The sequence below is a fragment of the Athene noctua genome, chromosome 16 (assembly GCF_965140245.1).
Source record: "Athene noctua chromosome 16, bAthNoc1.hap1.1, whole genome shotgun sequence".
In the NCBI taxonomy this organism is placed as follows: domain Eukaryota; kingdom Metazoa; phylum Chordata; class Aves; order Strigiformes; family Strigidae; genus Athene; species Athene noctua.
Genome location: NC_134052.1, coordinates 16,479,831 through 16,500,164, shown reverse-complemented (window position 1 = coordinate 16,500,164; position 20,334 = coordinate 16,479,831). Strand labels below are relative to the sequence as shown.

General features: G+C 56.2%; 1 protein-coding gene across 2 annotated transcripts; it reads right to left on the bottom strand.

Annotated features, from left to right (window-relative positions):
* Positions 1–2,101: 2,101 nt before the first annotated feature.
* TM9SF4 (transmembrane 9 superfamily member 4) lies at positions 2,102–19,373 on the bottom strand. 2 transcript variants are annotated; one of them, XM_074920276.1, is made up of 19 exons: positions 19,284–19,373; positions 17,616–17,618; positions 13,543–13,656; positions 11,858–11,957; positions 11,290–11,458; positions 11,080–11,209; positions 9,952–10,075; positions 8,983–9,101; positions 8,735–8,846; positions 8,203–8,273; positions 7,648–7,780; positions 7,136–7,217; positions 6,980–7,055; positions 6,567–6,650; positions 6,199–6,374; positions 5,794–5,857; positions 5,111–5,230; positions 4,484–4,573; positions 2,102–4,137 (listed from the first exon to the last, which is right to left on the bottom strand). In XM_074920276.1, exons 1-19 carry the CDS (start codon positions 19,371–19,373, stop codon positions 3,988–3,990), a joined length of 2,007 nt encoding a protein of 668 aa, XP_074776377.1. In that variant the 3' UTR covers positions 2,102–3,987. The 2 variants fall into 2 exon arrangements, with proteins under 2 accessions (XP_074776377.1, XP_074776376.1); XM_074920275.1 differs by lacking the exon at positions 17,616–17,618.
* Between the last annotated feature and the right edge of the window lie 961 nt (positions 19,374–20,334).

Here is a 20,334-nt window from a genome sequence, read left to right as displayed (position 1 = left end):
TTCTGGTGGAACTCGCCAGCAGAGCCCGAGCCTGCGCGTGGGCAGAGCCCAGAACTTCTGTCCTGAACCTCGCTTCTCGCTTCAGCCCCCTAGTGATCCCCAATACCCAGAAGCTCCTTTTTGAAAGGTGGTTGTGGAACGCCAGTGCCGGTATTTTCCTTAAACGCGGCTACTGAGGAGGGAGCGGAGCTGGCCCCCTCGAGGGGGGTTGCCAGAGCTTCAAAACTGCTGCTGGAGGAAAAGCTACTGGGCGGCCTCTGCAGCCCCCGCGCCGCGACCCCGGCCCGGGCAGAGCTCCCAGGGGCTGCACCGGGGCCAGCAAAGCCCCGCCGGTCACAGGGGCAGGGTCTGGGCTCCGCAGCCCCGGGGCCGGCGGGGGAGAGGCGCCGGGGGGGCAATCCCCAGCCTCTCCCTTTGTGCTGGGTCTGGGCCGCGCCGGGGCCTGACCTCCCTTCCTGCGGCCGAAGCCAGAAGCTTCCCATTGTCAACGCTCGACTGTTTTTCTAAAAACAATCTTTCTAGCACTTTTACACGCAGTGAATAACCCTCTTTTAATGGGGTATTTTGGGGGTGGTAAACAAGGTTTCTAAACTGTGAAGATATTAAGTGCCATTAGGAAATGTACAGTTCATCACTAAAATTAACTCTTTCATTGTCTTGCAAAATCAAGCTGAAATTGAAAGCATTTTTTTTATAATGAAGTTGTTTATTAAAAGCATTTGAATTATCTGTCCCTGGTGTCATCTTGCAGGGAAATGGGGTTTTTAGGTTGTTTGTTTTTAAGCAAAAACAGAAGCATAAGGCAAGTCAAGGACCCAGTTCCCTACACGAACCCACGCAGGCTTTTAAGTTTCTTTCTAGCAAAGAATTAGACCCGACAGAAAAAAATTTAAAAAAAAAAAAAAAAAGACACAGCAGCCTGCTGGGGCTGGAGCGACAGCTGATACCACTCTCTGGCCAAGGAGAACAATGTCTGTTGGACAGAAAGTTCTGGTCACTTGGTTCCACCGGAATTACCGGCCCGTGTGGGAGGTTTCAGCCGAGAACAACCCGCTCGGCCCTTCCAGCCTGTGCCCGGCCCAGAGGCACCAGAACTGGCCCCAAACCTCAAAGCTTCAGCTATGACCGGTCCCAGAAGCGAGACAGAGACAAAAAAGGGTGAAGAGCGTCCTGCCCTCCCGGGAATTTCTTTTTGGAAGGAGTTTAAAAGCTGAGAACCCTTTTCAGCACTCAGATACTTTTCTAGTTTTCGTCCCCAGCGAAACGTGCCCTTTCCTCAGCTGCGCTCTCCGGGGGCAGAGGAACCGCCTCAGAGCCTCGAGGGCAGCACGGCTTGTGCCTGCCTTTGCCTCTTTTAAGGGAGAAGGGACTCTTCCCATGATTTCTGACTTAATTATTTACCTGCTCTGGGCTCGGCAGCTGCTCAGGGTCACAGACACTCAGCAGCCCCCAACACTGGCAGCCCTGTCACCCCTCACCAGCCGCGGCTGTGCACCCCCACCGCTCTGCTGGGCAAAACTCCCCGGGAGAGGGAAATTCGCCATCCCCCCTCCCTCCCTCCCTCCGCATCAACCCCCACTCGCTGCTCTCCTGCCACGAACCCCCCAGCAGAAACACCGGGGACGCAGCGAGGAAGGTCCAGCTTTCACAGCACCAACGGCCTCCAAACTGCTCCTCAAAGGCAAGGGCAGCTCCGCTCCCTTCATTTACTCTCACCTCTTGCTCTAAAGCACCACGTGCTCGCCCGGCCCTCGCAGCCCATCCACCGTCAACAGTCCTGCTGCTCCAGCCAGCCACACAACCTATCCCACACACGAGACGAGCTGCTGAAGCGTCCTCACCCCACGGGAGCAGAACGGGGACAGACCAAGCGCCTCGGCCGGCGGCGGTTTAATTCCAGCGTACGGCAGCGCACGGGACGTGCCACGCAGGGGGAAAGGGACTGCTCGGTCCAGCGTGCCAGGAGGAAAATGTTACAAAGGAAACCGCAGTGGAGGCCAAGCTCGGCGTCTGACCACAGCCACACATCAAAGACCACGCGGGTCGAACATTCTGAAAAAAATCCCAAGAGGTGGCTTAGGAGAAGCCAGGAGAGCAGGACAACAGGACAATGGCAGATTTATTTACAACAGGACACAGAGAATACATACATTAATTAAAAATTACAGAGAAAACACTTTAGGGAGGGGAGAGAGATCAATGCTGGCTGAGCCTCTCCACTGGGGCAGGGGCAGAAAATAAAAGAAGAAAAATCAACCAAAATCTCAGAGAGGGATCTCAAATCAGAACTGACACAGGACTCCACGGCCCAGCTGGCGCGTGCGTCCCCTGCTCCCTTTTCCCGTCCTTGGTTCCTGCCTGACCAGGCTTTGGCACGAGGGGCGGCCGGAGCTGCCGGGCAAGGCCGGAAGGGTCAGTGCCAGGGGGCCGGGCCACCAGCTCCCCGCAGGGGCACGGCGGCAGCAAGACACGGGTCCTTGTGTGGACCTGGTGGAAACTTATGACAATTGGGGTTAAAAAAAAGCCCCAAACCCTCCAAGGGTGCATGTCAGTGCTGGTAACAGGGAGGGCTTTGGACAGTTCTGGATTGGAACGGTGTCACCTGTGGCTGACCATACCGCTTCCTACAGTGAGAAGGAAAAGCAAAATTTTCATAGATCTCACTAAAAAAACCAACAAAACAAACACCTCTCCCCTGTAGCCCTGACTGAATCTGGCTAGTCTGGGGATGGAGGGAGCCTTCACTGTAGCGTGGAACCTTTTTACTGGTAAATTATCACCTAAGTGACCAAAAAAAAAAAAAAAAAAAAAAATTTAACCTCTTTTTAAAAGAGCTTCCCACGGACTGATTCAAAGCATCAAGCCACAGAAAAAGAGGATCCTGCTGCAGAAGAACCCACGTCAGCTATCGTGGAGGACTTGGACTGTTTTGTGGAGAACAAAATACAGCTCAAGGGGCACACGCTTCTTCTGTTCCCTGGAGGTAGAGAATCCAAGAGGAGGAGGCGGCGGCGGAGAGCAGCGGGCGGAGAGCAGCGGGCAGGGAGCCAGGCAGCCCGCTCCCGGCAACGGGCGAGCTCCTCGGGGCCACCCCTGTCCCCGGGCCCAATACTGCATCAGCTCGCTTGGCACTAGGGTGGCGCCGCCCTCCCTGCGCGGGGCGGGACGCTCCCGGGAGGACACCGGCCCCGTTTCCTCACGCGGCTGGAGCGGAGCTGTCGACAGGACGAACCTTCGCCGTTACCTCACACGTCCCTCCAGTCCGGCCTTGGAGCACCAGCACGTGGCTTCCACCAGCCCGTCGCGTCCTGCCGCCGCCCGCGCGGAGTCGCCCCCCCAGTCCCCGGGGGGGAGGAGAAGCGGGGCCGGGGTCACAGTTCTCAGGCGCTCGCGGGTGAAATGGCACTTCCCAGGCTGGGAGCGGCACCTCCGCCCAACGGTAACCCAGGCAGGGGCGGAGCGGGCCGGGCGGGCGCTGGGGGGCCTCGGGGCTCCCTTATCTCGCCATAGTCAAGCTCCCTCTTCCGTGCAGACGTGAAGGCAGGAAAGAAACCGTCTGGTGTTTGTCTGAAGAGTCTCCCTGAATCCTAGAGCACCCCAGGGGCTGGAAGAAAACGTTTTCACCAGTGTTTCCACTGCTGTCTCAAATCCATTTGTCATCAACATAAAAAAAAAAAAGAGGATGAATTAGCAAAAAGGGGGTTTACTTATACAGAGGGATATTTCTCTGCTAAAAAACTCCCTCAAATATGGAACAGGATAATAAAGTTAAAATGTAAGGTATCTACAGACCCCTTTTCCCCCCAGAAGTAGCCCAGAATCCATGTACACTGTGCCAAAGTTACATTCCAAAATGAGCAGTTATTTATTTCTCTTGTCACTCTCCCACTGGATTTTGTTTCCTCAAGAGTTGGGAGAAGCCGTGCCCTCGGCTCCCGGGTGGACACACGCTCCGAGGCGTCAACTCGCTGCTGGGTGGCTGCACCTTCAGTCTATTTTCACGGCGGCGTAGATCTTCCGGACAAACATGTAGGCTGCATAGAAGCCAATGGTGCCAGTGAGGAGCCAGAAGGACAAGACCATCAGGGCGGTGTAGCCAAAGTACAGTAAGGAGGGAATGAACTCGACAATATCCAGCTGAAACAGAAGAGGAGAAACGAGCAGAATGAAGTACGGGGGTAACAGGAGTGAGCTCCCGGGCGGCCCGAGCCTGGGCCAGGAAACCCCCTCGGTGACGCACGATGCCCTCGGGGGGGGGGGGGGTGAGGGCACAGGGCCCCGCTCCAGGGCCTGTCCTGCCCTCGGGGGGGGTGTGAGGGCACAGGGCCCCGCTCCAGGGCTTGTCCTGCCCTCGGGGGAGCTGAGGAGCTGCCCGGGGCCGGACAGGAACATGCTCGGAGCAGGCGGCGCCGCCGCTTCCCATCCCAAACACAACGACCTCCTCTAGAGAGGCGGCACTTCCACACTGGAGGAGCAACAATACCTTGTTCACAAAGTAGAAGATGGCGTAGATGAGCACGTAGAAGGCGGATCCTCCGGACACCAAGAAGGTCCTCCACCACCAGCGGTAATCCTGCCGGGGAAAAAAACCCTGTTACCCCACAGGCTGCTTCCTCCTGTGCCGCTGTCTCCGGGATGCCGTGACCCTTCTGGGACAGGGACAGCACCAGCCATTTCCCTTTAAAGGAAAACCACAGCTTGGGGCTGGGGAACTGCTCTGTCACAGGAATGTTTCCAGACGCAGAGGATGAGGAGCTGACGGTGAAGCAAAGGCAGGTCAGTACCACAGCACCTGCTGCCGGAGAACACAGCTCACCTCTGACCCCCCGTTTTGTTTTGTGTGGGGATGGAATCAAAGGGTTTCTCTGGGAAGAGATGTCAGCTCCAAATACCCTGCTCCCAGCAGAATTGCTGGTGTGAACCCACAGTTCCCGGCCCAGCGCAGAATCAAGGAGCTTCAATTCTTTTTGAAGTCAGGAGGTGTCAGGAGCAACCGCGCTGGGGAGGCCGGGCCACCCGAGATCTCTGCTGAGCAGCAGCACTAACCCAGCCTGGGGTTCTCCAGGAGCAAAGCCCCTGAGCTACCGAAACTACAATGCAGGAATCTCACCTCAGCACAAAGCTGGAAGTACACCATGACGATGCTGATTTGGGAGCAGGATACCACCAGGATTATAAACACCAGGAACAGAAAACCGAAAAGGTAATAGAACTGGTTCTCCCAGATCGCCTGAAACAAAGACGCAGCAGAAATTTGTGTCCGTCCTACTGTGATCGATCGGCGAAGGTGAGAGTAAGTTCTAGCAGCTGATCTGAGGGAAATCGAGGAGCCCCTCAGCCTCATGTAGATGAAACCACAGATCTGATGCATTTCACAACTCCAGAGGAATCAGGTTGCTAAAAGGTGCCCCAAGACAGCTCAGAGGTAACTTGTTCACCCCCCCAGGAAATTCCTCCCCATCCATAGAAGGTGATAAACGGGCGGCAGCTGGGATGGCTCAGGGAACGCCTGGAGAGCAGGACCCCTCCCTGACATCACCTTACAGCAGGTTTTCACCTTTACCCCCCAAATTGCCAGGGAGTGTCCCCGAGACACCTCCAGGTGCCCTCAGCAAGGGGACGGCCTGACGAGAGCCACAGGCTCTGGAGACAGCCCCGACTGGCCCGGAGGGCACCTGCCAGCCCCTGCAGCCAGGACAGCAAGAGGAGCCTGCTCCAGCGGGACCCCCTCCCCTTCAGAAGCTTTAGCACGAGAGGAATCCTGTTTGGGAGCGAAGCGGGTTAAATACTTACACTGAAAATGAAGAACAGTTCGATGAACATAGCTCCAAAAGGCAGGATACCAGCCATGAGAATCCTGCAGAGCGAGAAAGAGAGACGATAAGCAGCACAATCTAAGTGTCTGGCCATTACAAGTCCCCTGCAACCACACAGAGCGCTCCCAGCAGCTCTACAGCTCCCGATTAACCAGAATAAACGTCACACAGTCAACGGCCCAGCCGCTGCTGAGCACGTGCCCCTTCTGATCTGGTGTGGCTGGTGCTTATAAAATCGTCACTACTGTCCCCGGTATCGCGTTACTCAAGGAAACGCATCTGCTGTCTGCGTCCGGAGACCAGCAGGGGATGCTCAGCGGCCCAGGGAGAGCGAGGGGAGGGGGCTGGACTCACCGTATTCCCCAGACACTCATCAACTCACCCAACAAATTTATTCATATACCACCTCTGCTCCGGGATCTGCCTGGGAATCTGGTTTGTCCGTACGGGATTGTCATACGGCTGCTTGCGAAACCCGAAGTAGTAACCCAGGTAGACCAAGGGCAAGGAGATCCCGAACCACATGCAGAGCAAGGCCACCATGGTGGGGAAAGGCACCTGGAATCACACGGCCAGGGGCCGGGGTCAGGCGGGCAGCACGTCTGCCCCGAGAGCGCGGTCCCCGCCCGGCACAACGCGGCGGCCAGCCCACGGGCACCCCCGGGCAGAGGGACCCCGTGGAAGGAAGCAAGTCCCCGGCAGCCCCTCACCCCGCTCCCACCTGGCAGACACCAAGGTGAAGGTACCCACCGCTCCGGAGGAGTGCTTCCCCCAGATGAAACAGTTCAGGACGAAGCAGATCCCAAAGACGACGCCCGGGTACAGGGTAGCTGTCTGCAAGAGCAACACGGGTTAGGAGGAAAGACGTGGCTCATCAGCCAGACGTTTCTCTTCCACGAGTCACACGGGACAAGGCCCACGTGGAGAAAACGTCCCTTTTGCTGCAGCCCCAGCAGAGCGGGGGGGCTGCGGGGAGGGTCCCGGACAAGGCTCTGGCTGTGCTGTAGTACGTGCTGTGGTGTTTGCCCTCTTGCGTGGAGCTGTGAGGGTTCAATCCCCCCCCAAACGCCCACAGCACAGCCAGGCTGCGTCCTGCTACCCACAAACCCACGTGAAGCTTGTCCACAGCCACCAGCACGGCTGGGTAAGGGCACAGAACTCACACAAAAGGCTCCCTTCTTCCATCGATGCCCTTTCAGAGTCCGGTATAAGCGGCCAGCAAAGAATCCACCAAAAACCCTGGACAGAAACAGGGCAAGACAAAGAAAATCAGCTTCTGTTGTCGGGGAGGGGAGGGGAGGGCAGCGGGAGGCACCTACCCCATGAACATGAAGAGAAAGCAGGCGGTGGTCATCAGCGCGCCCCGGCTGGAAGGCGACAGCATCCCCAGCATCGCCACGACTGCGGAGGGAGGGGAGGAGAGAGCGGCAGCCCTGAGGCCCGTGGGCTCACCGGCCGCGGGAGCAGGGGCCCAGACACAGCCCCCGGCCGCCCCCGGCACAGCCCGCGTCTCCTCCCCAGCCTCAGGCACCCTCAGCCCCCGGCGCTGGCCGGAGGAAGGCCCAGCCCTGAGCTCAAGCTACAGGCCAGGCTTTAGGCTCAGCCCCGCTCAGAAGGCAAAGCGCACACGTGCCCAGGTCCCTCAGCCCGCGGTACGAGTCCAGAGCTCGTATGTGGGTGACAGGAAATAAAACCACAAAACGATGCCTTCAGCTGGGAAACGCGACCTAGAAACCCCGGCGGGCCGAGCACAGCCCCGGCCCCTCGCCCAGCCCCGCGGAGGAAGCGGCCTTGTGCGTCACAGCCGCCCCCCGTGACAGGTGCCACTCACAGATCACAATCAGGATCATACAGAAGAGCTGAATTCCAGAACCCAGGAGAGAGCTGAGGATCATAGGATACTGCGGCGGCCGGAAGACGTCTCCATGCACAAGTTTCCAACCAGATTCCTCCATAGTATCTTCCTGCAGCAACAACAGGAAAAGGAGGCATTTGGACACAGTCTAATGGTGGGAACGAACACCCTACCACAGCCAGCCCCGGAGGTTCATTTCCCCACATCCAGCTCTTCTACAGGATTTTATCACTCTGGTTAAACTTCTTCCCTCTTGGGCTTAAACCAGCCCAGACCTGCACTGCCAGTGCCAGGGCCCACATTTATGGAGCTGCCTGCAGTCCTTACTTGGGGCTGGACATCTGAACCGGCAACCTGCCGCGGTACAGAGGCAAAGGTGTCGTGACAGCACGACAGAACTGCCCCCCCCCCAATCTTTGGGGCTCAAAACAAAACAGGGGCGAGGAAAGAGACAATCCACGTCTTCCAACAAATCCCTCCTCGTCGGTGCTTCCCTCCCTCGCTGCCCCCAGCGCCACAGCACACACATACGATGTCATCCTCCTTGTTGTAGTTGGCAATGTCCTTCCGGAGGGTCCGGATGATGATCATGCTGAGGATACCTGCAGACAAGCACAAACGTGGTTGAACTCAGAGGCTGCTGCCCTGGTGCTCCGCGGCCACACAGCTCCCACCAGCACCCAGCTCTGGCTCGGAGCGGGGGCCTTGTGTCATCAGGCACCTCCCCAGCGCCCAGCAAAGACAGAAACAAACCCCCAGGCAGTGGGGGAGGCAGAATTCCAGCAGGAACGGGGCACTCTGGCTTTCCTGTGGTTGTTTTTCCTTAAATATGGACATTCAAGATGTGCATTAACCACATGCTACCCCCCCAGATACCCCACTCAGAGAGCAGCAGGTGACTGGTGACCCACGAGGGTTTTATGGGCCGGTGTTTGTCTCCTGCCCCTTCCGATCGGGTTCAGACATGGCCTCGCCCTCCTCGAGCCGCCTCCAGCCGAGGCACAAAGGAAGTTCCCCGCAGATGAATGGCAAAGCCCTTCCCCACCCCACACATCTCACTCACCTGAAAGGAAAAAGACGACCACAACCGAGTTAATGATCGAAAACCAATGAATCTGCACGTCGCTCATGGTCAGGTAGGTGTCCCAGCGCGAAGCCCATTTAATGTCACTTTCCTGAAAGAACAGGAAAGTTCCTTTCACACCAGCACATTCCCAGTGGCTTCCACACCACCGCTGTGACAGACAGGTGGAGCACCAGCCGCCAGCCAGGGGGGCAGCGCTGCCCACCAGCCTCCCGCCGCTCCCTCACCTCCCAGTGCACAGAGTAGGTGAAGAGCAGCTGGTTCTCTTTTGAAGGATCGATTTCCTGCGGGGCAGAGCCCGTGGCTTCAGGCAGGGTGCACATACTCTTCTCATCAGCCTTCAAATCTGTAAGGGAAAACACGGCACAGGCTTGGTCAGCCCTTCCCTGGCACCCCCTCTCCCACCCATCACCCCGGCCCCACGTACCCGCGAGGCACCGGCCTGCACCTACTCCCAGTACCCCAGGGGAAGCACTCCTTCCTTTCTGACCCAGCTCTGCAGTTTGCAAAACTGTTATTCTGATCAGAAGTGGAGCACCATTAACAAGCTTTAAGCAAAGCTACGCATAGGGTTTTCCTTATCCGGAAGGGTAAAAGTCAGAGGCTGAAGCCGAGGTCCTAAGCTGTGAGTGAATCCTCTGTTCCCCACGATACGCTGAGAAACCAGAGCTCTCCAGCAGAGCCTGCTGCCGCCAGGGGAGCGCTGCGCGGGATGACCCACGCGCTGAGCAGCGGCCCTTCAAGACACCTGTTTCACACTGGGCTCACTGAGGTAGAAGTGTTTTCCCCCTAACCATAATTTTCAAAATTCAGTCCCCCTAGACCAGTTTCAAACACCCTGTGGGTCCCTGGACGAGCCAGCAGTGTCCCAGCGGGGAAGATCTGAGCCCCAGGTGCCACCCATACTTCATGCTAGATGACACAGCGCCAAAAAAATCCAACTCCCAAACCTCAAACTCAGATGTTTTTATATGAATTCATTTCCCACGGATCACATTTCAAAGATCTCTCTCTGCTGTTGGTAATTCTTTAATAACAGAGGGGTTTATTGTTCTTATAATTTAGACCCTCTCTCATTTCTGTGTCCCGAGACTGTACCAGAAGCAACAACTGCCCCCCTGATCCGTCAGTGGCACTCGACTCTTGGGCCTACAAGAGGTTCTTCTCTTTCGCTCCCCTCCCGAAGAGTCTCTCACCTTCTAGTTTAATACTCTGGGGAATCACTTCAAAGCGCACAACCCTGTAGGTGGGCTCCTGGTTCTCTTCCACATCCTCTCTGTGGTAGTAAAGGATGAAGGAGAGGTGGTTGTGCAGGTAGAACTAAAACAGATCGACATTAAATAAAACGTTAGTGCCCCAGGGGAGGAACAGGCAAAGTTCAGAAGCAACAACTGCAGAAAGCAGCTTCGGTGCGGAGAACTGAAGACTCCAACTGTTCCCAGACGCATCGTGCTACAGAGCAAGACCAGGCTAACACTGTCCAGGGCTACGAGAACAAGAGGAGAGCACAGAGATGTTGAAAAGGCAACAACACCTCAACCACTCCAGGCATCAGGGATAATGCTTCTGTCTATTTCTGGCCTTGAAAATCATCATTATATCTCACATCTCCACCGTGACGTCAGCGGAATCACCAGACTGAGGTTGGAAGGATCTCAGCAGCCGCAACCCCGAGTTTCCCACCTGCTTTTCCTACCAGGCAGACGTGTGTGACCCCGACTCCGGGGGCCCCACAGCGCCCTACGCTCGTGCCTTGCTCTTACATCACCTACTACAGAACAAGGTGCCGCGAGGCCGAGCTGGCGCCGCGGGTTCCCTCACCCCCCGGAGCTCTGGCTGCAGCGAGCAGCAGAACACCCGAGCCTGGCAAACACAGGCCTGCCAAGGCAAAGAGCCCGTCCTGGGGCACGCAGCCACGGGCCGTGTCTGCAGGAATACACAAAGTTTCCACTGGCAAACTAAAGCAGCTTTGCCTCCAATAAACACTTGACTTTTTTTTTTTTTCCCCCCAAACGCGAGATGCTCCAAGAGCATCAGAGATCAGCCAGCCTTTGGGGCACGCTGCCTTTGCCCCGAGGGGACACCGCTGCCTGAGTCTGACTCGCTGGACGCAGCCAGAACTCCTGACGATCGCACCAGCAGCTCAGCACCCACCCCCTTCTTCCAACAAGAACGCTCTCTCCTATTTCCACTCTAAAAAAACCTTCTGGTTGCACTCCCAATTCTGATATTCCCAATTCTGATATTCCCTGGTGGACTCCTAACTCCCCCTGACAGACACCCCGATCTCTGGGCACCCCTCGGACAGCACCCAGATTCTCTACCTTGTTACCGTCCATAAACCCAAGCCTGTATCCATGCTCGAACTGCACGTCCTTCTCCTTCTTCTTCTCCTCTTCCTCACGATTGGAATAAAACTCCAGCCGTGTTGCCACAGGGAGGTTATCAGCAATGCTGAAAACACAGATTTCACATCAAATATGCCCACAACACCGAATCCCCGCTGACACGAACCCACGCTCCAGCTGACTCACAGGTGGACATAGTAATCTTCCCGGATGCGCTCGGCGATCAGTTTGCTCTGCTCCACTGTCAGAGTGACGGGCTTGTTGGGCAAGTTGCACAGAACTTCACATTTCTTCTCCATGTTCATGGAAACCTGGAAAGGTGTATTTACAATTCGGTCCCCCCGAAGAACCTCACCTAGAAAACAGGAAAAGAAGGGCGGGGTTGAAGGCTGCTGGGCTTCTCGGCACTGATCCCGGGTTGGCAGCACGCTGGGCAGCTGGCAGGGCCACAGCCAGTCTCCTCTGGGACCACAGACGCCAGGATGAGACTGAAGGGCAGTTCAGCTCTTTTGCTGGAAGTATCGAGGGCTACTTAGGAAGCAGTGTACATGCCCTCCTTCGGGTAAGGGGCTTCCTCCTTCCAGTATCTGGGCATCCTGGTTTGCAAACAGCATATAAATTGGAGGAAGCAAGCGCTCACAACCACTTTACTAGAGACACTTGCAATTGCTTTTAACTCCTGTAAACGTACCCTCGGGCAGGTCCCGAGCAGCGCCCCCGTGCCGCTGGGGAACGCTGCTCAGCGGATACGTACCGAGATTCTCAGCCTTGTACGTTATCTTGGTGGGCTGGCAGAAGGGCAGCGAGTAGTACTCGTATGGTAGCTGGGTTCGTGAGCTGGTCAGCTTCACAGCCTGGAGGAACAAGGGAAGGATTATCCCCAGGAAAGAACTCAGACAGTTTCCTATCCTCTCAACATCAGCCAGGAGCTGAAGCTTACTTCAGGGGCACCTCCCATAACGCTCACTTTTGGAAATTGTTGAATTAAAAAAACAAAACCAAAAAAAACAACAAACAAAAAAAGAGACACATATGTTCCTGGAAGAGCTCCAGCTCCTCTACACTACCATTTAGTAGCAATTCGTTCACAAACTGAGAAACACTTGAAGAAAGCAGCACAGTGGATTGGTTTCACAATTTATGACTCAGTGGAGCCCTAAAAAACAACAAAGAGCTCAAAAGAGGTTCAAGAACCACATTTCAGAGAAGACTGCAGTTACTTCCTCAAAACCAAATTCACGTCACACTGGACCTAGAGCTCTGGTCTCTAGTGATACGAAGAGTTCAGCAATTTTCATCTCTGTAAGGAAAGCCAGAGCCCTCTGATCGGGACCACAAGGGACGGTGACAAAACCCAAACACTTGTGGAGCTCCCACGAATCACAGGCACAAGGGAAGCGCAGCGACGTACCGCGACAGCCAAGGCCACAGCTGCTCCGAAAGCCAGAAGTGTTTTGTAATCAGCCAGGGTCGTTTATTGGAAGAGCACTGGCAAACACGCTGACTTGCCTTATCACTTGAGGGAGCAGTGGGCTCTCGAAAGCCCTCTGAGAACAGCCGTTCCAATACCCCCTTCTTCTGGGAAGCTTACTGTAGCCACAGGCAAGTCTCATTTGCTTAAAAATAGCCTGTGTCTGGCAGCCTGTGGCCAACGAGAGGACTGTGTTGTGCTTCATGTGGGAGCAGCCAGCCTCAGCATCCTCAAGGGTGCTGGATTTTGCTGAGACAGAGGCCACAGCTTTAGAAAAATAAATGAAATGGGCCATAAACTGCTGATGTCCGGAAACAAAGTCCAGCTTCCCCCTGTAGGGGTGAAGCAGTTCCATCACTCACTACCAGCAATGCTGCACAGGAACAGCTCTCAGCAAGCCTGCGTTGTAAGATCTGCAACGCTCAAGGACAAATGTCTGCACCAAACTGACTCCAAGGGGTTTATCACGGATTTCACTTGACTTGAAGACACAACGGGAGCAAACTGGTGAGAAAATGGGAAAGATCAGATTCAAACCATTTCTTTATTCTGCCACTCACCTACCACCGAAAGGCCCACCATGAGAGTCAGCATAACGCTGGAGAAAAATCTCTGATTAAATTCACTTCAAAGCTACAGTGAGAAAGAGAGCCCTTTGCCCAAACAGACCAACATCTCGAGGACGTTGGTGCAACCGCTGAAGGAACTTGGTCGAAGATTTAAGAAGCAAGAAAGAGAATCATGTTGGGAACGGCAGGGTAAGATGATGACAGTGACCACTTGAGGGCTGCTTATCCCCAACACCCTACAGGAATATTGTGAAAAAGATATCTGCCCCCCAAATTTTAGTAACAGGAACCCCACATTTGACTCTCTAGTCCCACTTTGCTGCTGTGATACCAAGAAGGGAAAAAACAAACCACACAAAACCCCAAGCAGACCAACAGCTCCATCCAAGCCCATCCTACCTTTATTTCTACAGGATCATTGTGGTGGAAGTTGATAGGAGCCACACCAGGTACATAGAAAGAGTCTGTACTGTGCAGCAACAACAGCAAGACCAGCATATATCTTAGCCTTTCCTGCAAAAAGGAGAAGAAACATTAAAATACAACAGAAACACGGGAACAGCATTAGCGAGGGGCCACACGACTGAAAGTGTTCACCCCAGACGTTAGAAAGGCCGCACAGTCAGGCAATTCAACACAAATTAAATTCCAAAAAGCCATTTTTGACTTTGTTTTGTGACTCTCATCAAGTCACTTTACACTCTGTGAGTCTCTGTCTCTTCACCCGCAATGAAGAAAACATTGGCTTTGCCCAACCAGAAAAAATTGCACTTCTGATCCGTAACGTGCTTCGTCTAGCAGGCTGCCATCTGACTTCTCTACTCCCAGCCATCCAACACCCCAGTGTTAAAAACGCCGTGGATACCAGAGAAGAGGGACGCTCGGGGGCCACTGCCGGCGGGGGAGGAGCTGTGCAGGGCAAGTGACACCAAACCAGGCGCTCGCCTCATCCCAAGGGGTGGCACATCCCTGCTCCCGCCTATTCAATCTTCCCTCCTCACCCCTCCGGGCCACCGCACAGCTCAGTAACACGGCAAAAAAATCGATGTCCTTTTTTCAGGGAGTGGGGAGACGGGTCAGGCTGGAAGGTCAGTCACTTCCACGGGGGCTCCGACACGAACCAGACCCCGTACACCAGCAGCCAAGCCCTGAACGGGCTCTGGTCCTTCCGCGGGTAACCCAGCCCAGCACAAGCAGGAAGGTGTGGGAAAACCAAGCTTTAGAGAGAATTAAACACCAGCGGCTTGGCTGGATTAGAGCATCAATTCCAGAATAATCTCACTGTGTTACGAGCTTCAGCCCGTTCTCCTAAACTCCCCGCGTGTGCAGCACCACTGGAAAACCACACACAAAAAAAGCAGAGTCTGGTCTGGGACAACTCTTGAGCTAATGCTGCAGCCATAACAACCCCAACTGCTGCCTTCCCCCGCGTGTCCTCGCAGGGCAGGCAGAGCCGGGCTCCGTCAGCTCCCGACTGTCCCGCTACGTGCAGGGGCAGGAGCCAAATACCGAAGGGGAAGGCAGAGGAAAGAGCCCGACAAGTGAGCTGGGCTGGGACTGGAACGAGCCACCCCCAGCCTGGGGCCTGCTCCGGCTCAGCAGGGCCTGGGGTTCAGCACTGCCCTCCCAGCAACCATCAGATCAGGGCCGGGGGCAGATGATCTGTGTTTATTGCCCCCACAAGCCCTTCCTCTTCCTCACCTTCCTTTTGCCTTATTCTGGGGCCACTAAGGTACGTTTGGCCCAGGCACCAGCAAGGATCAATAGAGCATCCAGTACTACTGGCACCAAGCAGGATGGAAAAAAGTCATGAATATTGGGGGGGGTGTTAAAATCTAAAATGTATTTAAGATGCAAATTCTAGGCAGCTACATAAAACACGTTAATACTAAATTATCAGATATATCTGTTTCGCTTACGAGGGAGATCTTGAGATCCATTCTAAGCACAGCTCGATGCAGTTAGAGGGGGCAGAAAGCCTCCTCTGGAAAGCACCCTCCTAAAAATCACTTGGACTTCAATACTGCTCTACCCTGAAACAATATGGGGCTTGTCTTCTGTGCTAAATGTTGCCTGCTCTGATCTCGTAAGAGCGCTCTGTGACTCTGTGACCGAGCAGGAAAAGGTCTCCCGGGCAGGTGAAGCACTGAAGGAAACACTCTTGCCCTCCATCGCGCTCTCCAGCAGCCAGCGACCTGGAGCAATTATCTGGCTGCGATCGTCACTGAGGTGCCAGACACGCACAGACACACAACGTTACTTAACAAAAACCCAAACCGCGCCGGGTAAACCCTCGCCCTGAAGAGCGTGCAAGATGACAAGATAAGGACAGAACTTTGGAAGGCGCTCAGGAGACACACAGGCATGTAGGAGATGAAATTCTTGATGACACCTTTGACAGAAATCAGGCTCTTTGCATATAGATGACGATGACTCAGGCAGCACCAGGCAACAGAAGAGACAAGAGGGGGACTGTGGAAAGTCTTGCCAGGAAAAAACATTTGGTAGCAAGAAATGGGAACGCTGCTACGCAACAGGTGGGGGAGCTTTGGAAGCCAAATCTGAAGGAAATGCCCAGCGCAGGTTCCTGCAGCTCACGTGCAGGCTGAAGCCTGGAGCCTTTCTCATCAGGATCTTTGCTCCCGTACTGACAGACGCGCCTCACCTTGTCCCAACGAAGGCCCCTGCACAACTCACGGGCCTGGCCAGGCCATCGGCTCCTCTGGGACATGCCCACAAGCTACGCTATCTCCAGCACAAGGTCAAACCACCTGACGGGGCTCTGCTTTAGTGGAGTCACAAACCCCCGGACGCCCAGCAGACAGGAGCGCCCGCCTTTGGGGCCTTTACCAAGTGTTTACATTTCAAATCGCAGGCACGCAGAAATCTCTCAGATGACAGTCTCGCATCTGAGGTGCCAGAAAATCGTACAATGAAGCAACAAGTAGCACAACAAATATGCACAACTCCAGATCAAGAAAAACCCAGCTGCACGCAGACAAGAATAATTTGGATTGACTAAGCTTTATTATTTTACTACATGCAGACACACTTACAAGAGACCCTTTCTTAGGAGAATACGACCTAAATGAGAGAACTAACTGCAGGAGCACAATCAGCCCCTGTCCCCCAAATCACCGCGCCGGGTGAGAAGCATCGCTCACACTGGAGGGCTCTATCACAGGCGGAGAGCCTGCTGAAGGAAAGCAAACCTCGCTCTCTCAGCAAAGATAAAATCTGTTTCAAAACGTCACTACATTCCTTCCGCACACAGGACCCTGCCAGAAGTCACACTCAGATCTCCCTCTCGCACCGGCAAAAAGCAGCCTGGGGAAATCATGGCATGAGGCAGAGCATCACACCGGGAACCGCAGGCAGGGCGCAGGCAGGGCGCAGGCAGGGCGCAGGCAGGGCGCAGGCAGGGCGCAGGCAGGGCGCAGGCAGGGCGCAGGCAGGGCGCAGGCAGGGCGCAGGCAGGGCGCAGGCAGCACAGCCACATGAACCACCCCCCGAGCAGCGGCACCCACCGCTCTCCCCAGCAGCACACCCGTCCCCGACGGGCAACGGCAACTACCCCGAGGTCTGCGGGAGCTCTCTTGAAAGATCTTGAAAATCTATTCCTGTAATTAACTTTAGAATGAAGCACTTAGCTGTAAGAATAAATTAACTCAAACCTTCCTTGCAGCCATTCTAACGGTATTTCCTGTAACGGGACACACAGAAACCCTCCCGGAGGAGGTACTTCTGGATAATTATCACTAGATTTGGTATTAGCAAACAATTCCAGGACACAGTTTCTCTGATTTATCTCATTTAGAAAGGCTTCAACAATATTGCCGTTTTCTGCGAATTCACAACGGGTTTACAAAACACGCTGCCGAAGCAGAGGAATTGTCCGGCTGAATCCCAGCCTGACCCCGCGTGAGGAGACCCCACTACGTGGATTTATGCCCCGACCACACACACACGTGTGTCTCCCTGCAGCTTGTGGCCCCTGAAGCTGCCACTGCCAGGGCCTGAACCCCGACATTTATTTATGGGAAGGGGGAAACCGGAGCCAACAAGCAGTTTTTCCCTGTGGCACTCTGCCAGCATGCTCTAACGGAAACCCAGCGGGCCTGTGGCTGGGCTGTTCGCATCCAAGCCATCCCTGCAAATGTTTTCTACGGACTGGCAACTTGAAGAAACCTTCGAGCAGCAGCAAGTTCAAGCATTTTAACGGGGCTGGTACCACACGGGGGCTGATTCAGGTCTTACAGTTTCATAATCCACATAAAGAACTTAAGACCACAACACAGTATTTGCTCAAAGGGAGGCAGTGGAAGGAGGAAGAGGCAGCGATGGTATCAGATGAATGAGATGATGGACATTGTCCCGTTTCTTTTCTGCAGAGAAGAGCAAGATGGACAAACAGCCATAATCAAGAGCTTTTAACTTTCAATGACAGTTTCGAAGGAAAACAGGGGAAACACAACCTATGCAGAGCCATTTGTCCAGCTGGATCACAAAGCTCCAATACCCTGTTCCGCTTTCCAGAACTCTTTCATATGGTGACAGAAAGGGAAGAAAGACACAACCCACTACTTTGTGGCAGGAAAAAATACAATCCACGTGTAACAGAGCAAGCTGAAGCTCGCTGCCACATGTAACACTTATTGTACCCTCGGGCACAGTAACAGGACGTACACAGTGCTAAGGGTACCTGCTCTGTCCCCCCTCCGAGGTGCCAGCCTGACACTCACCCCCCTTTTTCAGGGGCTGCCTCCTTAGATATTCTTGTCGACTGTTTGGACAAGCTCATCTTTATTGCATCTCTGCCCAGCTCACCCCTGCACTCAGAGGAGTCGCTGAAAGCCTTTCAAAGGGAGACAAGTGCTGCATTCACATTGATTTCAGAGAGCTCCTTTGACACCGGGAGAGCTGCTAGCAGTCTCCTCTGCCCTTCAGAAAAGAGAAGGCTACAAGGAAATTCCCAGTAGGACCATCTTCAGCTCGCAAAGCCAGCTCAGACACTCCCTCCTCCCTGCCTGGGGGAAGGCCAGCAGAGTATGAAGATGCTCAAAGTAAAATAAATTAAATCCTCTGCTCTTCCAATCGCCCTTCCAGTCCGTAACAATCTTTACGCCTCATGAGTCACCTCACATCCCCTACCCTGGCCAACAGCGACCTTTGATTCAGCACACATCATTTATTCATGCACCTATTCTTGCAACACATTATCAAGGAAATACCCTTCTTTGAAAGCAAGGAGGAAAATCCATTTTTCTACTACTAGACCTCAGGCAGCTCGTTTCCTCTGCCGTGAGGCGGCACCGGTGCCCGCCTGCCTTAGCAAAGTCCCACCAGAAACATCCTCCGCTGGCCGAGGCTTCAGGGAGTAAACTCGCTCGGAGCACCGAGCGGCCGAGCCGCGGGCAGGGGCAGCGGCAGGGAACGGCTGCCCAAGCCTCGCCAAAACCGCACGCGAGGCGGCAGCCCCTTCCCCCGGTGCAAGCGCCCGGGTCAGGCCAACGCTCCCCCGCGAGAGAGCGGCCCGGGGAGGAACGGCCGGCCGGTGCTCCCTACAACCGAGAGCGCCCCAAGTCTCCGCTCAGGCCGCGGCCGTGCCCCCCGGCAGAGCCCCCCGGCCCGGCCCCGCGTCCCTCCCGCCCAGACAACGCCGTGAGCCCTGGAAACGGAGCCGGTTTTTCCACCGAGGGAGCGCGGGGCTGGCGGGAGGGCAGGGACCCGTCCCGCACCCCTGGGCCCGCGGGCACCGAGCGGCGGCCCCGGCGCTGCCCTGCCCTCCTCCGGTGACACGGCCCGCCACCGCCCGGGCCCCGGGGGCGCCCCTGGGGAGACGCAGGACGGCTACGAGGCGCCGGTAGGAACCGGGGAGCCTTCCCCGGGCAGGGGCCGGCGCAGCCCGCGGGGACGGAGCGAGGGGAGGCGCGGAGGCCGGCGGGGCTGCGGCCCGGGCGCCGCGTCCCTCCCAGCGCGGTGCAGGCCCGACCCGGAGCCCCCGCCCCGCGCCCCGCGCCGGGGCCGCCCCCCCGGGCCGCGCCGCCTGCCCGCGCCGGCCGGGCCCGGCCGAGGCCGAGGAGGAGGCGGGGGGAGACGCCGGGCCGGGCCCCGCCGGCCGCCGGGGCCGCCGCACTCACCATCGCCGCCGACGCCGCCATCTTGGATCCACGTGTCGGGACGGACGTCAGCGGAAGCGGCGCCCGGTTGGCTGCGGGGCTCATCGCCATGGCGACCGCGGCCTCGGCGCGCCGGCACCGGGCCGGGCGGCGGAGCTCCGCGATGCCGGTGCAGGCGGCGCCGGGGCCGCGCCCAGCCCAGCCCAGCCCTGCTGCCGGGCCGGCGGCCGCCGCTCCGCTCCCCAGCGGGTCCCCGGCGCTGCGGGGCCGGCCAGGGAGGGGGCGGCCCTGCCGCCATCTTTGCTAAGGGCAGCGGCCTTCGCGCAGAGGGCGGGCACGACGCCGCGGGCGCCATGTCAGGTGCGGGCCAGGAGGCGGCGGGGCTCGGCGGCCCGGAACGGCTCGGCCCGGGGCAGGGGAACGTGGGGAAAAGCCAAGAGACGAGAGGTTTATAAATACTTTATTGATTACAGAAAGCAGCTTCCAAAGCTGATATAAAAGCATAGAAGCAACGGTGTGTTTGCCTCCTTGTACGAGGAAAACAGTCGCGGGCCCAGAAGTTCCCCCTGTAAGAGGTACGGGGCAGTCTAAAAAAAAAATGTACTACTTGTTCCTTTTCCCCAAATAACCCCTCATTAAATACCAAAAATAAACAACAACATGAATGAGTGTGTGAGGGCCGCTGGGCTTGTTGCCAGTCCCGGGCCTGGCCCGGAGAGGTTCTGTCATGGCGAGCGGAGCCGCGGGGCCTTGCCCCGGAGGAAAAGGGCTCCTTGGGCCGGGCTTAGGCCTGCCGTGGGCTCGAGGGGCTCCTCCTTGGGCAAGCTGAGGGGGCGATCGGTGCAGGGGCTGCCTCCTGAAGCACCATCTCCGTCTGTCCGTACCCTGCCCGCCCTGCCGGCACAGCCTCCCAGAAACTCACCCCCTCCGGGGGGGGGGGGGGGGCACCATGAAAAATACTTCAGAAGGAAACCCAGGAGGGTGAGGAGAGACTCGTGTTCCTGCAACACTTGATATTCAGACACCAGAATCCTGCGGTGAGGACGAGCTGCATGGCAGCCTGCCCAGGCGG